The 27933-nt window shown below is 38.7% G+C and overlaps 3 protein-coding genes across 8 annotated transcripts in view; 2 read left to right on the top strand and 1 right to left on the bottom strand.

Moving 5' to 3' along the window:
- PPAT (phosphoribosyl pyrophosphate amidotransferase) overlaps positions 1-2260 on the top strand; it is a 43442-nt gene extending 41182 nt beyond the window's left edge. For both annotated transcript variants that reach the window (XM_063401981.1, XM_063401982.1), the window contains exon 11: positions 145-2260. In XM_063401981.1, coding sequence (XP_063258051.1) covers positions 145-314 — 170 coding nt within the window. In that variant the 3' untranslated portion in view covers positions 315-2260. The remainder of the gene's footprint in view (positions 1-144) is intronic.
- A 1369-nt stretch (positions 2261-3629) lies between these two features.
- On the top strand, positions 3630-23375 carry AASDH (aminoadipate-semialdehyde dehydrogenase). The gene is given in 16 exon segments (XM_063401960.1): positions 3630-3717; positions 4263-4508; positions 6476-6596; positions 7285-7625; positions 8402-8594; positions 10917-11158; positions 12457-12563; positions 13020-13192; positions 13689-13881; positions 14389-14507; positions 15816-16647; positions 17605-17768; positions 18353-18478; positions 21060-21169; positions 21171-21189; positions 22226-23375. Coding segments are annotated over 15 exon segments (3369 nt in total). The 5' UTR covers positions 3630-3717; positions 4263-4278; the 3' UTR covers positions 22625-23375.
- A 273-nt stretch (positions 23376-23648) lies between these two features.
- Positions 23649-27933, bottom strand: part of CRACD (capping protein inhibiting regulator of actin dynamics) — a 147905-nt gene continuing 143620 nt past the window's right edge. For all 5 annotated transcript variants that reach the window (XM_063401956.1, XM_063401954.1, XM_063401958.1 and 2 more), the window contains one exon: positions 23649-26453. In XM_063401956.1, the coding sequence (XP_063258026.1) occupies positions 26293-26453 (161 nt within the window). In that variant the 3' untranslated portion in view covers positions 23649-26292. The remainder of the gene's footprint in view (positions 26454-27933) is intronic.

Raw genomic sequence — 27933 nt, 5'->3', positions numbered from 1 at the left:
TGAGAAGGGCAAGATGTATTACAACCTTAAAATTTTTCAGTCGTTCTCTTTCATAATCCATATGATAATTTGACTGCATTTCCAAAGAGCATTGTGGTTGGTGCAGTATTGCAGCCTTAACTGATGATCCTTTATTTCCTCTAGGAGCAGACAGTGTTGTCTATCTTTCTGTGGAAGGGTTGGTATCATCTGTGCAAGAAAGCATCAAAGCAAGACAAGACAACAGTCCTAAAACCCACAAGTCATTTGTTGGAAAGCTTGGTCATTGCACAGCATGTCTCACTGGAGACTACCCCGTTGAGCTAGAATGGTGAACTTTTAGTGGATGGACATCAGTTCATAAGTTGTTGAATGTACCTTTTTCAATGATGCCTTCTTGATAAATAGCCTTCTTGCATTTAGGTCAAACAGAAGCCTTATGACAGCTAACTAATTACTGTTACTAAAACACTTCTTTAAGTAAAGACTTACAAGAAAGTCTGATGTGCTGATGAAAACAATGTAAGCAGATTAAAATACAAAATCATGTAGTTTTGATGCACCATTGTGCCTTCTATTTTCTCACAAAATGCTATAAAAACCAAAGTTTTTTTAACTATGTAGAAGTCTCAGAGTTTGTTGTTTTGGTCTTGCCCTAAAAGCTTCCTTATTAGACTTGTTCACAAAGCACAAATCATGTGATGATGTAATTTCAAATTATCAAAGTCTTAATGCAAAAGTACCTGAAGTTTGCTTTTCTCCTTAGGAAAAATACCACATTCTGAAGAATGAAATTGCTTCCTCAGCAGTTGTTGCTTAGGCTTTTTAAGAACAGAAGTATCTAACTTTTGCAAACAGCCTTTTTTAATTGAGGCCTTTGTAACAGATTCTATGCACATGATGTCTAACGTGATTTTTAAAAATGAAGACTCAGGGAAATGCTCAGCCAAAAGCTCTGTAGTTTTGTAACTTTAAAATTCTGGTTTAGAAGTTGTGTAATTACATTATCTTTGTGTGCTTCTATCAATTGCCAATACAATGTAGAAGAAGAAAAAAATACTTGGCACTGCCGTTCTTTTTTCTGTTTTACGCCTTTTTTCTCTGGGATACGTCTGACAATTTCTGAAGTGTACTTTCCATTTGTCAAAATCCAGAGTAAACTAAAAAAACCCCAACTTCCCATACTTAACAGTAAAAATGATATATCAAATGAAGATCGTGAGTTGTTTTGGATATAGTCTTATTTTACTACATTACTGCTGTTAGGATGATTGTAATGTTTAAAAAAACTCAAGTGTTCTGAAGAATGATTAGCTGTTAAATGCATTATGTTCAGTTGGTCACAATTACAGTTACTGGTATACAGGAAGATCACTTGGACAATGAACCACTTGCTGAAAATGGAAAAGCACCTTTTCAAAACTATTGCAAATTTCCGCACAATTTAAAAAAATATTTTGTATACCTCAGTCTTTCTCACTGAATACCAGCAACTTAATTTTAGATTTTCTATTTAATAGTGTGTATTTTGGCCTTATAATTGTTTGTGACACTGTTAAAAAAATAAATCGCAAAGTTTAAGAGCTTCTTTGCTTCCCTATCATCTTCCATATAGTTGAGAATTACAGAATTGCTAATTAAATTCAAGAGGGAGTTTTATGTGGGATTTGTGGCAATTGTGCCTGGTTGACAATCACAACACGAAAGTTCTAGTTTTAAAAAGCATGTAAATACCTATGCTTTAATGAAGTCCAGACTGTGACTTGTGCAGTGGAATCAGAACCTACTTGCATCTAAAACTTTGGGAGAACCTAGATGTGCTGAGCATGGGGCTCTTACTGTGCTGCTTCACCAGCGCCCAGATCTGCATTTTCGGGGACGTGGATCTCTTCTAATTAGCAAGTTTGGGTTTTTAACAGAACCATAACAGTTTGTCTGGACAGTAAAAGGAACAAAACCAGAACAGGGTGGACACTGACCACACTCTCTTCCAGGTTAACCAGGAAGGAGTATGAAAAAACCTGAGAAACTGTTGTGAACATTTTTCACTGTTCTTCTTAGCCACCCTCAAAAGAAAATGTAGAAGGGCTAAGATGAGCTCTTAGATTACAAATACATGTGAGGTGTCCTTTAATATGTGAATAAACATTTAGATGCACAGTGTAACAAGTCTGTCTGAAATTGTCCACAAGACTGGAAATGAAATATGTGCAAATTCTCTTTTAATATGCTTTCAAAAAATGCTACTTTTGAATTCTACTAATAATTGCTTTATCACTAATTAATGCGATTTGAGCATTGGGTGGCATAATTTTACTATTAAAAAAAATTAGTCCCATTGCATTTTCCCCCCCTTGGCATTATGCAAGTGAAATTCTTTCAGCTACTGTGAGCACTGTAATTTTTGGATGCACTGTGATACTGAATCCTTATAATGTGTTTTTCAATATCTTATGTTAAAGAGGAGATACTTTTCAAGTGTCATTTTATTCTGACAGCTGGATTTATGCTTCGGGTTACTAGACTCTCTTTATCACATACAGCCAACACAGACATCATTGAGTGTGCTGAAGGAGGAAACTCTGGCTTTAGGTGTCGCTATTTGCATTATTGTTTTACTGTGAAGCCGTCTCTGCTATATTACCAATGCGCAACTGTGCCAAACTATCACTTGGAGAATGTGACAAACAGTAGAAAGCTGATGTCTAACTTATCCCATGCAAACATTAAAAATGGTTGTGAAGTGGTCTTCTCGTTCGACACCGTGAATGCGCCTCGGAGCCAAAGCCAACCATTTACTGCGAGGGTGGTGAGGCACTGGCACAGGTTGCCCAGAGAAGCTGTGGATGCCCCATCCCTGGGAAGTGCTGAGTCAGGCTGGATGGCCCATTGAGCAACCTCATCTAGTGAAAGGTGTCCCTGCTCACAGCAGGGTGTGGGAACTAGAGAATTTTTAAGGTCCCTTCCAATCCTTAACTAAATTGCATGGTTCTGTGACTTTATGTCATTAAGTCACGCACGCTGCAGTAGGGCCGGTGCCCCCTTCCCAGCACGGTTCCCACCACCGTCACCCTCACTCCTCGCTGGCGGCCCCAAATCGTATCCGGGGATGGGGGAAGCCCAGCTCTGGCCGCCGCCGGGAGCCGGGCGTGGGCTGGCCGCAGGGGCCACTCCAGAGGATAGTCCAGGCATTGGTGCAGGGCCCGCTCCTGGGATGGCCCAGGGACCTCCCACTGCCAGCACAGGGACAGGCGGAACTCCCGCCCCACAGCCCGGACGTGCATCCCCGACCGCCCACGGCGCCACCACCGGCAGGAAGGCGCGTACCACTGCTGGACCGGGGGGGAGCGGACACATTGAGACGGAAAGGAGTGCACTGTAAGCGTGAGGGGGGAACCCTGCCCTTCACCCGAGCCATCTGCATTTGTTTTAGCCCCTTTCCCCTGTCTATCGGGGACAGCGGGGAAGGCTTTGGCCCACTCGCTGTTCCTCTCTCCCTGCCTCTTTCCCTCCGGAAGCAATGGCGCAGGGCTCTGGCGGAGCAGGCGCTGCTTGTGGATACCCAAACGGGGCGGCGGCCGCTGGCCAATGACAACGCGGCATGGCCGCGCCCCGCCAATCAGAGGTGCCGCCGCCGCCGGGCTGGGGCGGGGCCAGAGGGCGCCGGGAGGTGCCGCAGGCGGGGATCCCGGGAGCGCCGGCAGCCGCCGGGCCGTGCCCGTCCCGTGTGGAAACGGGGTAACCTGACAGAGGAGAGCGGGGCCATAGCCCGGATCCGTCCGGTCACCGGTCCGGGCCGTGCCCGTCCCGTGTGGAAACGGGGTAACCTGACAGAGGAGAGCGGGGCATAGCCCGGATCCGTCCGGTCACCGGTCCGGGCTTGGCGGGAGGGCTCGCGGGGTAGAAACGGGCACCAGCGCGAGCAAGTGTCCTGAAAGTTCACGTGTTGGGGGTTTCTCCTTGTGAAGGAAGGATTCTTATTTCACAATTCCATCGAAAGAGTTACTAATTAATTAAGCTGTGTTAATGAAGTTATTAATTCAGCGGTGCCCAGCTTTGAAATTAAAAATGTAACGGTGAGGAACAGACTACCTCTGTACAAGTCAAGAATCCAGCTTTGCACCTTTTGCATTCTGATGCGTGGTGGAGCTGTGTATTCTGGGCTATGGATGTTGGGGTTTATGGGGTTTGGGTGGGTTTTTTTTCCCCTTCCTGGTAATGTTTTGCGCCTTTGTGGTCCGGCTGAAGAGTTCGAAGTGGGGTCTGGTGTGTGGTTCTTCCAGGGGCTGGAGCGGTGCGATGACGCTGCAGGAGCTGGTGGCGCGGGCGGCCGGCCTGCACCGGGACAGAGCCGCGGTTCGCTTCGATGAGTGCAGCGGGAGAGCCCCGGCCTGCTGCACCTACCGCACCATGGCCGGGCTCGCCGGGCAGCTGACAGCGTTCCTCCGAGAGCGCTGCGGCCGCCAGGGCGAATGGGAAATAGGCCTGTACTGCTATCCAGGGATAAACCTGCCGTCGTGGATCTTGGGGTAACGGTTTGAATGCTTGCAGTCTGCGTTGGTTTTTTAAGGGTCATCTCTGTTAAAGCAAGTTTTACATTTTGTTTATATTTTTAATAACGACAAAAATGTACTAATAGCACATTAATTCAGTCAAGGTGCTGGAGTCTTGCATCATTTGGGGATAAAGATGGCAACATGACAATGTTTTGAAAAGCCATTGCTAAAGTATCTCTGAGTCTTAAGTCTTAAAGCCATAAACTGTCTGCAATTGGATCCCTTCATTAAAAGTAATTTAGTATGTTTATAGAAATACCAAAAATTTAATGACTAGTATCTTTGTTCTGCTTGTTTAAAACTGGAACTTATCTGATAGAAAACATCTATTAAGAAAAGGACTGTGCATGTTTTTTTAATGTATCGTCTTGCTGGCAAAAAAAATGCTTCGAATGTAAATTCCACGTTTTAAGCTAAATGAACATACATTTAATGTTCCATTACAAATATTATGGAAAGAAGTAATGAACAATGTTACACTAAAGTGGTATTGATTATCTAATAGCTAGGAAGTTGAAATGCTTGTGATCTCAACGCTCTTGTTAATCTAGCAATTTTTAAAATTTGGCTTCTACTGATGAATTCTAATGTTTGTGTCCTTTATATAGCTATCTTTTGTATTCCTAGCATTTATGATGGAATAGACAATCACAGGATCACAAGCATATTTTTTTCAGCTGATGAATACAGCAGCAGTTGTGCTTCCTGGGGGCATGGCCTGTGTCATTATTTTCCTGTTGTTCACACCTCATGTAAAATACACCGTAGCACCAGAAGTACCACAGTGGTGTATGAGGATTTCAGTGGAGTGAGCAAGCACTGTAATCATAAACCTCCCACAAGCGTTGAGGAACTTTCTCACCACTCAGGAAATGCTTTTACCTCAGTGCAGCGGGTTGCTCTGAGATGTTGTGCAGGCACCGTCCCTGGAGGTGTTCAGAGCCTGACTGGACAAGGAGCTGAACAACCTGCTCTGGTGTCACAGGTGGCTCTCCCTGAGCAGGAGGTCGAACTCAGCATACTGAGACCTTGGCGCCTGATTTGCCCTGTACCCCAATGAACTGAGTGCTAACAGTTCTCTTTTGCTGTGTGAGGGGGATCTGCGGGGGCTCTTTGGTTCTTTCAGCTGTCACTGCAGGTAGCTGGTGGCTGTGTGAGGCAGGGCAGGTTTAAGTGCTGCTTACTGGCACAAGTGGCTGCAGGAGCGTGTGGGATGCCACAGTTCCCACATCTCCGGGCCTTGGCGTTACTGCAGCGACAGACCGCTTGCACAGAGAGGAAGTATATAAATAAATGAAGTGTATGTACAGTACAGGACATACATATAGCACAGAACCCAACAGCAGAGCAAATGTGAGGATTTCTGGGGACGGTTCATACTTCGGTCACCACTTACTCACTTTGGTTTTGGGGTGGTGGGGAGTTCCAGCGCTTGTGGCTATCCGGGAGCTCAGAGACTTGGAGCTCCTCTACCTGCCTTGGGGGAAACTCATCCCAGGGCAGGCTGAGATTTTCCTACCCTGCCTTCTCTGCACTTGTAGGAAAGCGTGCAGGCTTCTGGTGCTTTTCAGAATACATTTATACGTCTTGTCTGTGAGTAAATGGAAGGGTTATATTTCTGTTTCTGGTCAATACCAGAAGGTTTTAAAATGTGATGCTGTTGATGTCAGTGATACCTTCTGTCATTACTGACTTGCTTGGCCAGAAGTAATATTGAATATTTTCATCTAGCTTTAATCTTTTCCCTTGCTGTAAAAGACCAAAAGACAACACTGATTTTTATCCTACTTTATTACCAACAGGATCTTTAAAAGTCATGTTATGACTACATTTTCTAGCTCAGGCAACTATAAAAGTATAAAAGAAATTCTAGCAAAATCTGAGAGGATTTTCTTATGGTGTTTTTTTTTTAATTGTTTAAAACATTTGTGTTTTATTAGAATCCTTCAAGTTCCAGCTGCCTATTCACCTATTGATCCAGATGCACCACCAGCTATATCCACTTACTTCATGAAGAAAAGCAATCTTCAGTATATTCTTGTTGAGAATGATAAAATACATGTAAGTATTCAGGCTTTGATAGGAAGCATTAAAGGATAGTTTAGACATGTGTAGATATGCAGATTGAATTCTGTTTTAATAAGCATAGATGGAGTGCTTTTGTTTTTTCGTGGCAAAAGGTTGTCTTTCTTATTCAGAAAAGAACATCTTTAAAATCAGAAGTACAAAATGTTTCACTCTTCTTCAGAATAATTGCTTTCTTTCCTGTTATACTGTTGTTCAGGCAGCCTTGTTGGGCGGATATTGGAAGACATTGCCAGTCTTGTTGACAATGCTAAGAGTTGGAAATCTGCAGTAGTTAAAAAAGCTCCTGCATTTAATACTTGGGTTTCTCTTTGTCTAACTCATCCCAAGTCTTATACCCTCACTCATTGTAAAAGGAATAGACAAGTTACAGTTCAGATTCCTTGGTCTTCTGCAGCATTCCTTTGTATATTTTCCCTTTTTCCTTTTTTCATTTGCTCAGATAACTGTTTATTTTGCATTTATGAAGTCTGCGTTCACTCATACTTGATTTATAGAAATACATGAGCTTTTAACTGTCTGATGTGTGTCCTCCAAAAGCAGAGGTATGAAAAATCATACAGCTTGTTTGTATGAAATGCTGTTTTCTATTTCATTCAATGCAGTAGAACAACAGCAGTGCCTCCTGAGTTCCACTGTTTGACTTGTTCGTTTTCTCTTGCAGAAATTCCAGATGTCCCATGCTGGCTGTTTTTGCCACAATTCCTCCGCCATAGAACATATTGGTTTAACTCTCTTCCAAATGAGCTCAAGCAACACTGATTTCAGTTCAAAAGTAGGCAATATGAAGAGTAAATGTGAACCTTTCAAAGCTGTGGAGAACTCGCAGCCAGGATTTACCGTTTGCCCAGATCGAACCAAAGTAAAAACATCAGCAGCAGGATACATGGACGCTGGCCAGAAAGGCACTTTAGCATATGTCTTGCATACATCAGGAACTACAGGGATGCCCAAAATAGTCAGAGTGCCTCATAAATGTATAGTGCCTAATATTCAGCATCTTAAGTAAGTGTGGTTTTCAGTTTTCCTTTCAAATACTTTTACAAATTTGATGCTTTTGGTATTTTATTTTAATACTTCAGAGGAGTGCATGTAGGGTTTTTGATGACACAGCTTCACTTCTTCCTCCTTATCTACCTTTGTGGGTTTTTTTGCTTTTATTTCCAAGTAGAATCATAACAGTTTTTTTCTCTATCAGTATTATACTTAAATGATGCTTTGCCTTAATTTTTGAGGGCTGTGCTTCAAATAGTACACTGTTGCTCTAAGTTTTGTACCATCATCTGGCTTGTGGCTTAAAAGAAATAGACATCAAAATTAATCATTTGTTTACAGTTATATTTACTGTGTTCTGTAGTTCTTAAGTCATAATTCCTTTTTAGGCTACCCAGGTTTCTTTCTTTTTCATGTCATATTATGGAAAATACAATATTTTTTCTTTCTTGTCTTTTCTTCTTTGCTTTTTCTTTCTTTATATTTATCCTTCTTGAGTGAGCATCTGTTAGCTGAAATATGCCTTTCAGTGAACTCTGTTGGTGTGTATCTTCATAACATATATGTTATGAAGATACACAAGATATGTGTATGTATTATGAAGATATGGTGGGTATCTTCATAAAACAATTAGTGAAATCAACATTTACAGTCCAGGAGCTCTTGCTTCAGAGCCCTTAAGATCCGAGGTTTGCTAATGCATTTCTTTCATGCTTTCATTCTTTTAGTTGGGAAGGTTTTTTTGACCGCGTGCATCAGATTTGTATCTCCTGGCTTTCTTATTTTAGGTCCATATTTGAGATCACACAGGATGACGTGCTATTCCTGGCTTCTCCTCTCACATTTGACCCGTCTGTGGTTGAGTTGTTCATGGCTCTGACCAGTGGAGCCTCTATTCTTGTCGTACCAAACACCGTTAAAATGATGCCCGTGGAGCTCTCGGTCGCTCTGTTTCACCACCACCACGTGACAGTGTTGCAGGTAGGCAAAATCTAAGTGTCCCCAGTGGCTTGCTTCTCACTTTTGCTACTGTGTACAACTTTTTCATCAGCCTAGGATCTAATGTTAATAGGACAGGAGTGTTCTTGCTCAAAGGCAATAGCTATCCTTTTTGTTGTAGACTGTTAGCTGTCTAGAGAATCACCATTTGATCTAAAACTCAAACATTTTGTGATAGAAAACACTGAGCTAAAGATTATTTTAAGAAACCTTCACTTGTTAAGAATTAAATGAATTATTCTGTTAATTAAGCTTTTTGTTCTGAAGAATCTGGTAATAGAGTAAACTGTTACAGACATTTTAAGCACTTTTAATGGGCTTGATTTTGGAGTCTTTCATCATAGACAACTTTTAAGTTTTAATGTTAGTTTTTATGCTAACAATATAACTAAACCAGTGCTATATATAGGGTGGTAAAATGTTTCTCATTTTTACAATATTGAGAAAAGGTAATAATTGATTTCAGAGCAATACTTACTGTTTTCATGTCACCAGCTTATATGAGGCTTCATGTGTCTCTTATGTCTTAAAATAGGTTATCTCCTATATGATTTCAATTTTAATAGTTCTAAAGTTTGCAAAATTTACTTGAAGCATCCAACATGGCTGAACAAGCCTAGCCTGTACCTGTAGTCCTGTCCTGTTTCTCTTTTCCTGTCACTTGCTACTTGGGAGAAGAGACCAACTCCCACCTTGCTACACCCTCCTTTCAGGCAGTTGTAGAGAGCAAAAAGGCCACTCCTGGGCCTCCTTTTCTCCAGGCTAAGCACCCCCAGCTCCCTCAGCTGCTTCTTGTAAGATTTGTGTTTCAGACCCCATTCCATTCCCCCTTTTTTTTTTTTTTTTTTTTTTTTTTGGTAGAAATGAGAAATTATGATAGTTGAGATTATAGGGTGTAAATTTAAGATTAGTGAGTAGCTGGCTGAAGATTCCACAGCAGAAAAATATCCACTAGTTACAAATCTTTTGTAACTATTCTGCTCTTATTTTTATTTGTTAGGATTGCTATAAATGATGTAGATTATCCTATGATATACAAGTTTCATTATTAGTTTACCTCAGTTGCTTTTAGAAAAAAAATTTCTGACATATTGCTCTCTTTGAGCAAGATTTTTTAAGTGTCTTTTAAGACTTTTAAAGATATATTTGTTAAGTGTGTTAAGCAGTAGTAGAGAAAGGCAGAATTTCATGAATGAAGATTTTTGAAAAGTCTTTCTAAGAAGTTTGATTTGGTTTGTTTTTGGGTTTTTTTTGATTGTTGTCCTAATCAGTGAAGGAAGGGCTTCTCAGCTGAATAGCTGACAAAAATGTTCTCCTTATCGCTTAACTGGTGGATCAGTAATTTTAAGATGTTTCTTAAAGAGTAGAAAGACATTACCTCTCCCTCTTGAATTTTTTGAGCAGACTTGAGAAATCCAGAAATAATTATGAGGGAGGGAAGAGTATATTTTTTTCCCTTTTTTGTTTTGTTTGGTTGCTATAATTTCACTAAAGTTAAAATTATCAGTTGAAAAAAGATGGTCTTCATCTATTATTAGAAAAAAAGAACCTGGTAAGAAATAATCCCATTAATTTTCCAGTTCTTTTACTAGAAAAGTCGGCAAAAATGAGAGTGAAATTTGCCTGGTAAAATGATTTACTAGTATTTTTCTTTCAGTGAAAGGGCTGTACATCACCAGTTGTTTATAGAAATAGTTATTTAAGGAAACTGGTTTGGATTTGAGTTTTATATCTTTTCCCTCTACTTATTTTAGTGAAAGTTTTGAGAAAAACTAATTCTTGTAAACTGTTCTATTTATGTAAATCAAGGGCAACCCAGAATCTGACATCCTAGGAATTTTTAGTGTTATGTAAGGTCTTTAAATGTTCTATATGCAGATCTATATTCTATAATCAGATGTGTAAGTTATACTTTTTACTGTAACATTCTGGAATTAAGGGATAAAAGACTCAAACAATAACATGAAGAGAATACTATGTTGCTTTCTGCTTCCAAGTAATTAACATGAGAACTAATGTGCATACATTTGAGGTAACAGCTGAGACACAAAAGGGAACCCATAACACAACTGGGTAAAAAAGAAGCTTTGCAGAAGAACACAGATTGATGCTGATAGTACTCATTAAAGACCTTATAAGAAACAAAATCTCACAAAACGCCATTGTGATGGTTGATATGTAGATGTTTTAAAGTACATCCATAATACAGCTATGCAGCAGACAGAACAAAGCAGGAGGAGAGGTTCACATACCCTGATAACCTGTAATGGGTCTTTCTCTTTTTTTTGAATATGTATCATTCAGGCAACACCAACGCTTCTCAGGACATTTGGAGCTCACATTATTAAATCAAGAGTGTTGTCTGCAAATACTTCACTTCGTGTCTTAGCCCTTGGTGGTGAAGCATTTCCTGTACTGAGTCTCTTGAAAAGTTGGAAGCACAAGGAGAACAAAACAAGTATTTTTAATCTCTATGGTATTACTGAAGTGTCAAGCTGGGCCACTTGCTACAAGATTCCTGAGGAGGTTTTTAGTGCTGATTTTAGGTAGGATAATTCACTGTTCTCAATGGCTTGGCCAATCATGTGAATGATGAAAATCACAGAAATAGAACCTCAGTCTCCTGTTACCAGGGCTACTGAGTCCTCATGAGTGTTTATACTGGTAGAAGTTACATTGAGGTTTTATGTAGGAACAGGCTAATCCATTATCTCATGAGCCAGTACAGCCCCCCCTCCCCTGTTTTAGTAGTGTGGATGACAGAAATTTGTCCAAAGCAGCTCACCCAAGGCTTCATTGTAATTTCACTTGAACTTCAAGAAGTACTTAATTTTTATCACTCTCTCTTATTTCACTCAGTTTCTGTCTTGTTTGGTTGTTTGGCATTTTTTCTTCATATTATTTTATAGAGTCATGAAAGTTACTTCCCATTATTTCTCTGTTTCATTTCATTCTCAAAATGTGTGATTATTCCATGGCATAATAATTATACATGCAGTTCGAGTTAAATGTGTCCTCCAAAATGGGATGGTTTACACAAATGATGTGATATATTAACCTGGTGCTGAAACCCTTGAAGACTAAAAATGGTGGATTGTCATGAAGTGTTATTAAACTCACATGTAAAACTAATTTTCTCTGAGTTCAAACATAAAATGTAATACTTTAAAATAGAAATGGAACTGGAATCAATGCCGAAGTTATTTAAAGTTGCTTTAAGTTTTGCTTTACTGAAGAAAATATATTATTCTATACTCCTGCTCAGAAATAGCTGCAATATTCAATAAGTGAGGTCCTCCAACTGCTTGAAGAGGCCGGAGAATGAAGGGAAAGCAAGGAGTTGGTCAGCAGTTCAAGAGAAGTCTGTAATAGATACATGATATTGAAATGACAGTTTCCTATAGTCTTTTTTGAACTGAACATTATCTAAATCTTTTTCTGAACTTTTCTTAGCTGTACTTATTAAAATAGAGTAAAAGCTCAAATTAGGGAAAAATTAGTTAGAAAGCAGTTACATATGCTTAAATTGGTTGACTTGATGGATGTTTCAATCTGGGAGAATTAAAAGTTAACTGAAATGCTTGGGGTTCTCTCGGTATTTCAGAGTCTATTCAGGCTTTATTTTTTGTAATTCTGTGGAGTTTTTTGGTATATATTAGCGACACCCATGCACACTGATGAGGTTTTTAATTTTTAATTAATTGATATGTTTTTAAAGAAGATGCATTTGTAGAAAGAAGTCCCAATGCCAGTCCTTTAAAAAACTACATAATACCTAGTTTCTGGGACAGTTGTTTTGTGTCCAGAAGAGAAAGAGTGCTACTGTTTTGTTTCATATATTTAGAACAGATTTTCCTATACCTCTGGGATCACCTCTCCTTGGAACAAAACTTGAGGTCAGAGATGCCAATGGATCTGCAGTTCTTGAAGGCGAGGGACAAATATTTATAGGTTATTTTATGTTTCTAATTCTTCTAAAATACTGTTTTTAATTGACTGAGTTTTAATAATACATTGATTATTTTATTTGATATTTGCCTGAGATATACAGATTAATACAGCATTTTAAGTTCTGATTGGGCTGGGAACCTTCTGATAGTATACTAGGTTGTTGGAATGATGAACACGAAATTGCTATCATTTTATCTGCAGACTATGCCTTCATTATATTGATTTCTTTTTCAATCTTGCATTTGGACATTGTCAGCTGAAGTAATTTCTGTGTATTAACTGAATGAATTGCATAGCCAAAATTGTACATTGCAGAAGTTTAGGCGTTGATAATATTTCAATATTTCTTATAATACTTGGTAAAGTTTAAGAGAATTTGATAAAATAAAATAATTTTATAATTTTCATTTACAGTTAGCTATTTAATATATATGACCACAATCTTTTTTTGTATAGGTAGTGAAGAACGAATCTGCTTTCTTGATGATGAAGTAACTGTGCCACTGGGTACAATGAGAGGAACAGGGGATTTTGTAAGAGTGAGGAATGCAGAGTTGTTCTTCTTGGGTCGGAAAGACAATCAGATTAAACGTCACGGCAAACGTTTCAATATTGAATATCTGCAGCAGGTAAGTGCTCACATCCACAAAGTAGAGGATGCCACTATGAAAAGGCAGATATAAGGAACACATTGTTCTCATCAGAAATGGGTGTTTGCCTGTTTTCAGATGACTTTTAGGAGTCTGAAGGAATTTGGAGGGTGTATCATAAAGAATCTACTTACATAATTTAGGGAGGTGTTAATTCAGAGTTCTTGGGAATCTGTTTTATTGTATGGTTTCTTCCAGGAGAATTGAGAATTGTATAAACATCTGAAAATTACTGAGTATAGTGATTGTTCTACAAGATTGAGTGTCAGACTGCTGGATTTTATACCTGTATCTATGAGTTCCTTTTTATGTGAAGTACAAGCTTCAGCTACAAAAGAAGATATTTCATAGGATGTTATGTAGGGATATGAGAAAAATACAGTTGTTAAAGGTGTGCACTTTCTTCATTGTTTTTTGCTTTTTACTCTATTGATGAACTGCATTTCAAAGCAAGACTAATGTTTTCTGATTACAGGTTGCTGAAAATGTTTGCCAGGTGGAAGCTTGTGCAGTTACCTGGTATCAACAGGAAAAACTTATCCTGTTTGTTCTACCTAAAGATGATTTTGAAGAGAGAGAAACACTTAAAGAACTCCAGAATCATCTACCAGCTTATGCAGTCCCTGATGAGATTGTAGTGATTAAAGCTTTGCCTTTAACATCACATGGTAAATGAAGCCATTTAGAACCCTTGTCACTTGTTTATCCATTACCTTTTTAACTTATTTTTTTAACTGACCAAAATCCAGTATCTGATTCATGCTTTTAGAATATGTACATTAGATTTGTAATGTCTAATAGGAAATAATAGCCATGTATTATTACCTGTTCTAGATGATGTTTCATTTGAGAGCCAAAGAGCAGTGGAAAAATCAATTTAGTTTTAGCGCTGCACATTTCTTACTTCAGCTGCTCCTGTTGCAGTCTGCAACAGAACCCTCACTTCTGCTGAGGAAAAGCCAGGCCTTGAAGGTGGGATTATGTGGGAGGGATAAATTGTCAGAGACTTCACTGTGTTTCATGTAGTCGATCAACTGTGTAAAAAACGCAGATACAGTAGAGTATGAATAAGGAGATACATACAAGAATATAGTGACTACTTGGGCAGAGTAACTTTTGAAAGTGCTGGTACTAAAAGAGCAATGAAAAAAAATCGTCCTTTATTTTCTACAAAGGCAAAGTTGATATATCTGAGCTGGACAAGATTTACCAGAACCATCTAAACTCCAGAAGGTGTGACAGTAAGCTGAGTGACGCAGAGGAATTGTGGGAAAGATTGCAGTATTTATGGAAGGTAGTATTTTGAGCTGCCTTTTTATCTTTGCAAGTGGATCATTATACATGTGTCAGGAATTAAACAGTTTTAAGAAGTATGACTAATGCAACCAGAACATTCTAGCTGCCTATAGATTTAAGCAGTACAGCTCTTTTCTGTTCAGTTAATACTTAGATATAGCTGCTCTGCAGTGGTCAAGAGGGAGTCATTTATATTTCTCTATCAGATAAAACTGCAGGCTATGAGGTGTAAACAATTAGCATAGAAAGAATGTAATCTGTCAGTAGCTTTTTGAATGGTGCTTCACATGCCAAAAGAAGGAATCACTAAAGAAAACAAGGAACTGGGACATGGAAACGTCATTAAAAAATAACTGTTAGTAGAGTTTCTTATTTCTTGACATAATTATACATTGAAGAGTCCTTTTTTAAATAGATGACATAGTTGCACAATTGTCTCTCAGACGGCCTGCGTGGATTGTTTCTAAATTTCTGTGCTAAAGACTTGTTTTTCTAGGTATTGAAATATGATCCCAAACAGGATTACTTTGTTTTTCAAAGGTGGACTTACAAGTTTCACCTGAAAGTAGGATTAGCTGTGGCCTAGGACTTGAACAAGTAAATGTAGTGTATTTGTCTGTGCTGATCCTTTTCACGTTGGAGGCTATGAAGTGATAACCCAGGGGATTGGATGTGCTCTAGACCCATTATGAGCAAGAGAAGGTGGCTTCCAACACCAAAAGGTTTGGACTTGACACAGACCTAATAACAAGGGAGTGCAGTGAGAGGCAATGTGGTTATTGCTGTTTGTTGTAGTAGCAATGCCAAATGCAAAATCTTTCATGAGCTGAAGGGCTTATAACTTCAAAAGTAGGTAGGTAAGTAGGTTACTTTAATAATTCAGAAGTAAAAAAAGAACAATTTATATAAGCTTTATTATTAAAATAAAACACCTGAAGTGATTTTGCCAAAATGCATCTATGTTTTATCTGCAAAGTTGTCATTGATAAATGGTATTGAAAATAGCCAATCAATATATAGTGCATACCTTTAATTCCTTAGACCGCAGAATTGGATTTGAGCAAGACATTTTGTAGTACACAATTAGTATCTCCCTATTTCCTCGTTCTGCCCCAAGTTCTTGTTCTATCAGTTTCTGTTGGCTCTAACATTTTTCAATTATTTTTTGCAGAGTAGTGAAATTTCTGTTGTTGATTTTTAGCACAACTTCCAGGTGTTGGGTGGATTCTACCCCACCTGAGGTTTTGTGTGTGACATGGTGTAACACCTATGGACTGGTACCTCTCTCTTTCTGTTTTTTCTCTAGTCTGTCCTCAGTCTTCCATGTGATTCCACTGGAATTCCTAAAGATGCAGTATTTCTGTACAGTGGTGGAGACTCCCTAAAGGCAGTACGGTTTTATGAAGAAATTGAGATGTTAGTAGGCAAAGCTGTGCCTGGACTCCTTGAAGTTATTCTCAGCCGCTCAGTTGAAGAGGTTTACAGACATATTCTTAAAATACTGTTTCCAGATGAAAAACAATTAATGAATCCTGACAATGTTGCAAAAAGAAAATTAAGAGGGAACAGTGGAGAGGAATTCCATGGAAAATATATTAAACTGATATCTGAAAGAGATCTTGAGCTTACTTCAGGATTAATTCCATTTATTGCACTGAACAGAGGAAATCATTTTTTCCCTATGAATTTCACCAAGTCTTCTATGCAGCCCAAAAATACAGTACGAGTAGGAGTGGAACAGCAGCCATTCTTTCTGCATTCCAAGACTCCAGGTGTAATGAAAAGACATGTGCAAGGGGCTGAAGTGGAGAATAGAGTTTTAACACTTGAAAACAAGGCAAATAAAAATGACCATTTCTCTGCTCAGCAAATCCATGCAGAGTGTAGTCATTCATCAGTGGCAGAGTTGGCATTGTGCATGAGGTGGAAGTCAAACACGAGAAAATGTGTTGATGCATCACCACTGGTTATAATACCAGCTAAAGAAGAGGTATCTGCATCTGTATATGTTGGCTCTCACTCCCATGCAATGCAGGCAATTGATCTAGATTTGGGAGAAATAAAATGGGAGAAGACCCTTGGAGATCGTATTGAGTCTTCTGCCTGTGCATCCAAGTGTGGAAATTTCATTGTTGTTGGTACGTCTTTTGTTTCAGCCTTCATTTTAAATTCTGTTTTTCTGCTAAATATGAGATGAATGACAGAGAGTCATATTTCTCATCTCTGGTTGTCCTCCATCCATCAATTTCCATATCTGCCTCAGAACTAACTTATTGTAAAATAGAAACAGAAGGAAGAAGTAATTTAAGTTTCATGATAACTAGTGTTGGAGCTTATCTAACATAAACATTTGTGGTTTATTAAATCCCAGTTTATTAATAAGGAATAATCAATGGCTACAGTTTATTTTTCAGTGATAGATTAAAGTGTGACATTTAAACTTGGTTTTGGATTTTTCTTAAGTATGGAAAGGTAATGCAATCTTAAAATGTCTTTGTAAATTGATAGGGTTAGAAATTAGTACATGTACAAAATAGTACAAAATAGTACTATTTTTCACAGAGTTTATCTTATTTGACTCTTCTTTTTGGAAATGTAAAGAACATGTTTGGATAATTTTTTGGTTTTGTCATATCTTTTGTCAGTGGAGTTGCCATTATTTATCTTAGTGTCATCGTTTTAACTAATACATCTACATCACTGGTTAGCACAGATGTCCAAGTGGTGAGGTTTTTTAATGAAAATCTAATGTTGCCATCTTTTTGTTTGTATTTTGGTTGCTGTTCACTCTTGATAATAAAATTGAATATTTCATTAACATGAAGGAGTTTCTATGATGACAGTTCATCTGATAGAAAGGTAGTGAAATAAGTATATTCTAAATGTAACTTAAAAAAGAAAGAACAATCATCTTTGACTGTATCAGAAAAAACTTTCAGCTAAAAACATAGGAAGAGCTTCGAAAATATTTTTAAACTCTATCTTATGAATAATCTTATTTCTTTACAGCAGTGATGCAACTAGCAACATAAGTCACACCATAAATGCAAATAATCATTGGGTTTTTTTCTCCCATCATGTTTTATTCCACATAGGTTGTTACGATGGCTTGGTGTATGTGCTTCAAAGCAGTGATGGAGAAATACACTGGACTTTTGCCACAGAGGACACTGTGAAAAGCTCTGCAGTTGTAGACCCTTCCAGTGGACTGGTCTACATTGGATCACATGACCAACATGTGTATGCTTTGGATATTTATGTAAGAACACTGACTAACTTTTACATGTAGAACAGTAAATATCCAATATAGACTCTATTTATAGTGCACCAGAGGAAGTTCCACTGGTGTTAGTATTCTTAGGAGTCTGCAATCTGAAAGTTAGGCCTGCTGTATGTGGGGTTAGGATTATGTGACAGTTAACAGTTTTAGTAGTGTTCAGTTGTGGTTCTTGTGTTAACAGTCCTGGTTGGAACCAAATCTTAAGTTTCTCACTTATTAAATTCTTCATGGGTGTTTCAGAATAGGCTGCCTAGCTAGAAATAGAACTGTGTTTTTTCTGATAGGGAAAGAATCTTACATTCTAAACAAGAAGATGGAGGGAGATGGAAAATAAAAGGAGCAGATACTGCCTTGCATTAGCTGAATTTATTTTATTTACTGGAAGAAAAAGCCAGTGGCACGTGTTGCTGTCATATCATGTAGATTGTCTTCACTTCTGAACTAGTATTTGCTGAGTAAACACAGTACTTGATAATGTTTGACATTATAAGGTCTTTGTAAACATGAGGAGCTCCAACTCCAATTGAAAAATTGTTTATGATTCTTTTTTCTTGTATTTACAGAAAAAGGTGTGTAAATGGAAGTTGCATTGTGAAGGTGGAGCTGTGTTTTCATCCCCTTGTCTAAGTTCTTTTCCACATCATCTCTATGTTGCTACGCTAGGAGGACTATTATTGGCTGTTAACCCAGTATGTACCTTTGCTTACAAGTCTTTCATCCTGATCTCAAGTTTAAATCAAACCAAATGTATTTATGGATTTACGATTGCTATTCTAATGAAAGGGAAGATGGTCATATGTTACCATGAAATATTTTTCACTTGGGGGCATTATAATGGTATACAAGGTTACCATAATACTTCAGAAATCTATCTGGTGATAAGGAAAACTGAAGTGACTTGCTTGAATTCACATCCTGACCATAGGCCAAAGTTGCAGTCAGTTTCTTGTCATTCCCATATGAGTAAAACCAGTGAGTGAGAGCAAGTCTGTGGATTTATTTCCTACCCCCTCCTCCTTTGACAGCAGGACTGGGAAAAAATATACAGAAATCAGAACAGAATGCAGAAAGAAGCCCCTTCATTCCTCTTACTGTTTCCCTCCACATATTTAAGAGCTGTCCTTTTAATCTCACTGTGCAGTTGTGTTCTTTGCACTGGGGAAATGGCATTCTTGATAGATGTGGAGCAATTTCAGGGTTTTCTGAGGCATTGTTGGCTTACAGCTGGTCCTGCTTGATAAAAGGAACAGGGACTTGAAGCAGCTGTCAATGCTTTTGTACTCACACAACACAGAGCATCAATCCTGATCACCTCTACCTTCCACCCACTACAACTGTCCTCAGTAATTACCAGTCTACCATTAGAAAATCAGTGTGTGGTTTTGCAGCAAGAGTGGGCTGTGCTCAAGAAAAGATTTTTTTCTTTAATTCTGTAATCCACAGGTAGTTGAGAAACCCACTTACAAGTGAGTCTGCACCTTCCTATTTTTATGAATAATCCTAATTCCTGGGGAATGTGCAGGTGTCATGGGTTAGCACTGGCCAGATGTTAGTGCACCCATGAATATATGTTTTTTCTCTAACAACTCCTATGGGATGTGATCAGGAACAGAGCAGAGCAGGCTTAAATCTTGAAAACAAAAAAAAAACCCACCAAAACTTTATTAATTACATAAGAACAGGGACAGAGATACTCTTAAACACACACAGAGACAGAAATAAAAACTTCTTAGAACATTTCTTCTCCCAGTTTCTACCTCCCCACCCATCACTTTTCACAGACCAACCTTTGGGTTTTAAATCAAACAATCACCACTCAAAAAAACTAATCTTCAATTCAGCAAGGGAGAGAGGAGTCTCTCTCGCACCACAAACTGTTCTTCAGAAAACACGGGTTCACCCCTTATGTGTTTCCATGTCACCTATAGCACCGCCTGGAGAAGTCTGCTAAGGTGACACTCTCTTTTTCCTATGTCCAGCGCTCTCACCGCTGTCCACAGGCTGAAAACTGCATACAGGGCTCTTTTAAGGATACTTGCATGCCAAGCTCTCCCCTTTTTACCCAGGGGCCGGGGTTCCAGGAGCAGGTCTGCCCTGAGGGCAGAGGGTGCCACCTCACCCTCCCCCTCTTTTCTCTGCTCGCTCTACTCTTCAAAGTGCCAGTCACTGTAGCAAAAGCAGGGGCAGCTGTATCCACCCAAAATGCAGTTTATGTTCAAAAGAGACTTAAGTTCAGTCCATGGCTGACATTATGCAAGAGAATTCCAGCTCGGAAGGCTACTCCTCTCATTCTTCCATCGGGTTCCTTCCAATCATGCTTTATCACCTCGGTCCCAGGCCGCTTCCCTCTCTCCGAAAACCACCAGTCATGAGAATCAGTGTCTAAGAAAAGTTTCTTTCTACCAAGCAAGGGTTAACAGTTTCTTCTCAGCAGGGTGCTGCAGACGGAGGCACTCCCAGGCTCCGCAAACCCCCACGTGGCTGAGCACCTTCTCCCGGAGTTTGGGGGGGAGGAGGGGGGTGAGCACACACAGCAGGCACTTCCACAGTTTTTCTACCCCTCCATCCTGGACGGGGCAGCTCAGTTCCAGTCCTGTCCCTTCTCTTCTTCCCCCCGGGGGCTCCGGCTTACCTGAGCCGACCACGTGTTTCCCCTCCCCCACCCAGCCTCGTGGCCGGGCAGGGGAAGGAGGCCTCACACATCCCTCTGCTGAAACCAGGATCCGAAAAAAGGCCGAGCCCCCCAGACTCTTGCTTTTAACTCTTTGTGTCCTCAGAGGCGTGTCCAAACCTCCGAGTGACCAATCCAGGTGTTAGCAGAAAAGCTGATCACTGATTGGACTGCCCACATCCCCCTGGAAAAATTCACCTCCCCCCCAACCACGACAGCAGGATACACTAGGAATGCATTCTGACAGTCACAGTGAGTTGCAACATGTCCTAGAGTATTAATATAACTTGATTCCAAGGTATCTCTGCTTCATTGGTCCTTGTCACATACTGAGCAGCTGGGAATGAAATAAAAAACTGAAACTGGCGTTTGTTAGAACTACTGCTAATACACTATTAATTATTAGTATTACTTTGCCTAGGGTAAGGAAGAAAATTAGGTTTTGATTATATTTTTGTTTTGGTTGGGGGGTTTGGCTTTTTCTTCCACACTACATAAGGGCTGGATCAGGCACTGATGGAGGAATTGTTTTGTGCTGGGGGAAGGGTTGTTTCTTGTAGTTGTGTTAAGCATCAGATATTCCATGCTGCCACTTACAGGTGACAGGGAGTAAGATTTGGAAAAGCAACGTTGGAAAACCACTCTTCTCCTCTCCTCACTGCAATGAGAACTACGTCTTTGTTGGGTGTGTGGATGGAAACTTATATTGTTAGTCATTCTGGAGAAAAGGTAAAAGTATTTTTGGGTTTTTGATGTCCATCACAAAACCCTGAATAAGATACTTAATTAGGACTGTTTTCTGAGGCTTAATGATTGGCATAGACCTTTCTGTGAACCAAATAGAACTGCCTGTTGTTAGAGAGGAGAAAGTAGAAAAACTGTTTGCCTAGGGTAGTCAGTGCAGTTCATGGCAAAATCACAAACTCAAATTGCTTGATGCAGTAAGAGAATTTCTGGTTCAGACCTTATACCCAAACTAAATTGTCAATTATAGTGCCAGCAAATGAAATTATTTTATTTGGAGCTTTTCAAGCATGTTTAAGATATCTCTTCTGTAATATGGTGGTTATTCAGAAGTAAAGGTTTCTTAGAATTTTTATGCATTTATCAAAAAACTGCCAAATCATAACTCTGGTAAAACATGTCAGCCTTCACATTGAATTAAATGAGAGTATTTTTTTTAGTTCCTCTGAGATAAATGTAATTTGTATCTGGTGTTAAAACAATTGACATCATTCATTTGTTGGCTCTGAGATGCAGTATACATGGCAATTCCTAAGCCTTTTCTGATTATAAAACACGTGTTAGTCCATCCGTGCACTGCTCTCTGCTTGCAGCAGTGTTGCTGAACTGACACTCTCTTGAGGAGGGATCTACACATTGTTAGCATAAGCAGAGGAAATCTGTATTACAAAAGGAATATCTGCCTTTCTGGCAAAGAATGGCATATTAACAGGATTCTTGATATTCATTACTAATTGTACAGCAGCCCAAGAATATTCTTAGCCCAAACTGCTCCTTTTTACATGGGCCTCACCAAAGCTCTTTCCACTTCCACCTCTAGTTTATGAGACATTTATTGCTTACTCTCTGTGTAAAACCTAACTTATAATTTGACAAGGATTTACCAGCCCTCACTGAAATCTATGATACTTTTGAAATGAAATGCTCTCCTATCAACAACAAGTCTATTAAAAAATTACAGTTGCTGTAAAACTGATAATGTAAAAACCTTTGATAATGGGTGCTTATGTTCCTTCTGTAGGTTTGGCAGTTTTCCACTAATGGGCCAGTGTTTTCATCTCCGTGCCTCTCAATTTTAACTAAGCAAGAAATATATTTTGGCTCTCATGACTGCTTTATCTACTGCTGTAACGTGGAGGGTAATTTAGTGTGGAAATTTGAAGCCACTTCAAGTGTATATGGAACACCATTCGTTTTCCAAAGTGATGACTTAAATAACAAAATTCTCTTGGCAGCAGTATCTACAGATGGCGGAGTGTGGATCCTGAATGCCAAGAGCGGAGCAGCAGAAGGAGTAGATAAGCTTCCAGGCGAGGTTTTCTCTTCGCCCGTGGTATGGGGAACAAAGCTTGTTGTTGGCTGTAGAAATGATTATGTTTATTGTCTAGATCTGTACATAGCAGGAAAAGATAGCAGCTAAGATGTTAGGCTCCTTCATTTTTATTGTTTACATTTGTAAACTAGGAGCTCACAGGTGCTCTCTACCCCTCTGCCTGTTTTGCTGCAGGCAAGAGATGCTCCTTGCAGGCTTATCAGGTAGGACTTTGCATCAGGCAATGTCCAGTGATGGGGGGAGGATGGCTGCTCAGTACCTTGCAGAGAGGGGACAGAGTGTGTAAGGTGCCATATTCCACAGCTTGGATAGCAGGCTCGCCTCTGAGAGAGGAGTGTATTGCTTTCTCTGAGTCCATCCTCGCCTGTGCCTGGCTCTTCCTTGCACCAGACTAGTGTTTGTCTGTCAGGATGTCTGTGCCAGGCAAGCTAACCCAAGTCCTTTTTTGAATCTAACTTTTAACTTCATTTCTGGAGACATGGCCTGAATTTCATACACCTAGAAGGAGCGACCTGTTTACTACACTGTGTACAAACAGAATAGTTCATCTTTTGTGGACTTAGGCCATTAGTATATGCCAGATTAATTAAACCATCATGGCTTAATTAATCTAGCATATACTTAGACTCCATTGAAGTCAGTAGGAGTTGCCTCTTGTATTCTAAAGTGGAAGTAACACCATAAATATTTATTAAATTTCAATGCCAGGAGCGGTATGTGTTCCAAGATGAAGTGTGCACTGCTGAAATCAACCACTGTCAAATATTTTTTTAAGATATTTGAATAAATGCTGTTTACATTGTCTTCACAAAAACTGTTAATAAAAGGTTTTGTGAGTTGGGTTTTGTGTTCTTTAACGTCTTGGAAAAAATACCAGGGGTCTTGGTACTGCAACTCAAGTACTTACAGTGGCAAAAGTACACTTCACTGAGAGCATTTCCTAAGTGTCTTCTAAAAGAAATATAGAAACTCTTATCTTACTTTCTCTCATGAGCCATCTCCTTTGAATCCTGTGTGGTATGTAGTACAGTTGTAGCCCTGTAAAAAGTTCTATTTGTAAGAAAAACCTGAACTACATGATGAGCAGAACGAGACACAGAGGACATATATCAATGATTAAATAATTTTGACCAGGTTATAGTTTAATAAGAATTAAAATGACAGTATAATAAACAATTGCACTTTAAAACATTTGAAAAATTAAAAAAGTACACAACAAATACCCCACAATTATACATCTTGTAGTTTTTTATACATTACTATATGAACATAGAGGTTAATCATATATAACCTTGTCAAAAGAAATTGTGTTTTGTGTCTGTATAAGTTACAAAAAATTGAGACAATATACTACATAGTGGTTTATTAGGTTCTTAAAACATTTTTGCTGTTTTAAACTGGGTAGTAGTCTTTTGGATTTATTTTTACAGATTTTCAGTACTTTATCAGAAATGGTTGCAACAAAGCTAAAGCAAAGCACCACTTCACTTGGTTGGTATTTAGTGCAAATCTTTGTTAATTTAACATGACATGTCACTGTTGCACATATATACTTTAGAAATGTTTCCATCAAGTACTGTACAAAATAGTTTCCATTGTTACACTAGATACCTTTATAGTTGGAAACAAACCTCTGCTTTGAAGCTTTAGCTTAGGACCATCCTTAATGAAAGCTTTATTTTATGTGCTATAAATGGATTGTATTGGGAAATTGCATCCTTATGTCATGCACAATAGCACCTAATTTTGCTATGCTTTTCAAAATACCTGTATCTTTAATCCTGATTTACTTCACCTCTATATTTCTATCTGGCTCCCCCTCCCAAGAAATAATTGTAAAAATGGATTTCAGGCAGTTACTACATAGCCATACTGCAGGCCAACAATCTTGGAAAAAATGTAAATTTAACTTTAGGATGCACTAATTCCTGGTGCTAGCAGAGCAAAAGTAATTACAGGGCCAATTCTTTCTTCATATATTGAAAGCGTTAAGTTGGGTTTTTTTCCCAAGCCTTTGAGAGCAGCATTGTCTCATTTCTGCTTAAAACACATGAATTACTTATATTCATGGTAAAGGTTACTTTAGAGATTCTGGTTTTAAATATGAAACTGAGCAAAACTGATGGCTTAAGACACCCAAGAAAGCCCGTCTTACTGCCGCACTCAGTCTAAAACATCCATTGTGTTTGTGCTACTGTAACCACGATACTGTGCCCCTGTTTTCTGTTTGGTGGGAGAGGCTGTAATTAACAATGACTTCTGCTGAAACTTGATTCTGGGAACAGAGTGTGCAACAGGTCTCCTGTTTCCTTTTGCAGTTTGAAATGCCGTTTCTCATGCTGCTTACAGCAGTTTGGCTAAAACACATAAAGCGTATTTTGTATCATTCTATAATAGTGTAATTTCTTTTCATGAAAATGTCTCCCTTTATGATGTTGTAGGCTTAAAGATTCCTTTGAGCCTTATGGTTGTAAGAAGGAGACTTTCAAATTTTCCTTTTAGATCTTCCTTGTTAAACAAACTCAGCTGATTTATTTATAGGGTGACATTATAAAATGCAGACCTAGAGATTTCTATGAGATGTTGAAGAAAGTGATGTTTTTATTACATTTATGGACTTTATAATTTTTTTGTAAGAGGGAGGGGGTGGACATTTCTGGTTTAGTTATGTGAAGTAATAAAGTGTTCAATTGCCACACCAGATACCTGAGATGGGGTAAGTAAACTTCTTATTGAAGTGTTCTGGCTATATTGGTCAAAGTACAGGAAGTTACCTGAACTGCCTGAAGTTGCATGTGGAATAAAGTCAGGAAGAATGCAGAGTTAAAACTCCTAAAGCTCTCACTGACTTAGCTTTCAGTTCTCAGTTGACTTCAGTTCTGCCAGTCCTACTCCTGTGGGAACTTACTGAGACAAATTCTACAGGAATTTGCATTCGCACAGGAACAGTTTAATTCCAGTCAATTGATTTAAAGTTGTAATCCACAATCACTGTCTCTATGCAGCATAAATATGGCCAAGCACAAACAGTGATGCACTTAAATGACTAGAAGAAACAGTGAATCCCTGACTTCTTTCTGAGAATTTAATGATATTTGTTTAAAAAATTGTGGCTTTTTAAATAGGATTAATTGTTTTCTTCTTAGAAGTCAGGGTATATAGATGTAGTTGTATTAATCCTATGATGAAAGAAATTACCTCAGCATTTGGATGGTACCATCACCTTATCATTTGCATGTGGAACAGTGTATCCTGAAGCTCTTCCTCAGGGAAAAAGCTTTCAAATAGCAGGCAGAACTGGCAGTTCATACAGTTAAACATGTTTAAATAAATTATGACTTAAGAGAAGGAAACATGCATCTTTCCTTAATTTCAACAACAAAGTTCTGAAAAAAAATCTGAGATCTCAGACACAGAGATCTAAAATTCCAGAACTGAATTCCAACAGAATTTAAGCAGCTTCTGAACCCTTATTCTTTTCTGGCCCTTATTATGATACCTGCTAAAATTTACATCCAGTATCTGAGCACTCTTAAGTTTTTGAGAGAGTCTGGCTGTGAGATTTTTGCCGTGACCCCCTTGAGCTATTTGTCGAAGCAATGGAATATGACTTGAGTAGACTTTACAGTGAGCTAGAGCAAAATGGTAATCAGTTTTCAGTCCTTCCAATACATGCATTTTCAGTTCTGTCATGTGTAAAAAGCAGAATAAATAAAAGAAAGCAATTAATATCAACAGAGATGTAACTTCACAGTTTACTTTATGATCTGTGGACAGTCACTCCAGGCTTTTGCTTTCCTCTTGGCTAATGCAAGCCAGGCTGGTTCTGTTGACACTGGGTTAGCATCAGGCGTAGAGAATCTCTTGGCCACCTCCTTTGTCACTGGGGTTGATGGAACAGAATCTGAAATTTCCACTTTTTTTATAGGGGTAGGGAAAAAAACCCCACATTAGTTGATTCCTGTGCTTTGTTGTAGGATTCTAGATATTTCACTTTTATGTGAAAATATTCTAGCACTAGATGTTTATTTCCAACACTTTCAGTTAAGTCTTACTGTATTTGAAAAATAATAAAACTAGGAGGAGCTGAGTTTCCTTTTCTCAGAGGTAACTCCAAGTAATCTAACTCACAAAAATAGGGACAAAATTTGTGACATCCAAAGAAAACATTTCAATTTGCTAGTCTTCCTCTTTAAAGAAACTATTTTAATTACATTTGCACATAGCAAACAATGGGGAATAAAGCTAGGGGTTTTTTTTTCTCTCTTTGGTAATACAGCTGCTGCACACATGTAAACCCAATGTATTCAGGAGTATTTAGGTTCCCTCTTCAGAGAAGAAGGTGGTCCTATAGTTTCCTACCTCAATTAACCCTGCCCAAGAGACTGTCCTGAAAATGAAAGGAACCTGCTTTCCCCACTAGCTGTTAGCCACATTTTCTTCTAAGTAGTGTACGACAAACAGCTGTCTCCATGAGAAAATGTGTTTAATAAAAAAATGATTTCTAAGAAGCAACTTCACAGAGCAGAACCATGGAAGTATTGTAGCAGTCAAATACAAAAATAAATTCTGAGACAGTGAAAGCCCTCAAAGGGAACCTGAATAGAAATGAGTCTCATCTGAAAAAATATGGAGTAACTCTAAAAAACTTAGTTCCAAAATAACTCCTCACTCATCACCCTCTTGTCCCTTCTCCCCGCCACTTACACATTTTCTTTTTTAGGAGTCAATTTTTTTTTGTTAAATGTCCAGATTCCCAATTACTTTTAGTAGCATTTCATTTTGAGGTTTTGAATCTGTGTAAAAGCTTTAAAGTTGTGTAGAAGCTTTAAAATTGCATGGATGACAAAAACGTTCTATTTTTTTTTTTTAGTGCATCTTTCATAATATATTTTTATCTGCAAGTAAATAAACAGTAGCAGCAATTTCTGTAGATGGACACTTTGAAAAGCTAATTATTTTAAGTACTGTGGTAATTTATGCTATTTTAAAGGTCCCACACTCTTATCAGTTCCTGATGTACAAGACACAAGTGCAATTTTGAAATACACCACCTTCAGGTTGTGGGTGTTTTGTAATGTCTTTAGAGAAGGACTCAGCAGACTTCCATTTTAAACATGTCCTAGGCTGGTCCTCTGTCTTACGTGCTCTTCTAACCGTGGGAAGCTCAAATCATCTTATTACCCACAAACACTTATATATATGTGTAGTTGCTAAAGGCTGCTTGGCTCCAAATATAGTCAGTAATCACAGGGAAATCCAGTCACTGTTTCTTAAAGGGCCAATGGAGTTCTGTGCTTTCACTTCAGATATTTGAAAACTGGCAATTCCTCCTCATTTTCCTTCTGAACTGTCACTCTAGTGCAGACAGAATGACCTTGGGTAATTGGGTTTTG

This window comes from Prinia subflava, chromosome 7 (assembly GCF_021018805.1).
Source record: "Prinia subflava isolate CZ2003 ecotype Zambia chromosome 7, Cam_Psub_1.2, whole genome shotgun sequence".
Classification (NCBI taxonomy): Eukaryota; Metazoa; Chordata; class Aves; order Passeriformes; family Cisticolidae; genus Prinia; species Prinia subflava.
The sequence above is the reverse complement of the archived record's forward strand: the minus strand, read 5'-3'. Positions and strand labels throughout refer to the sequence as shown.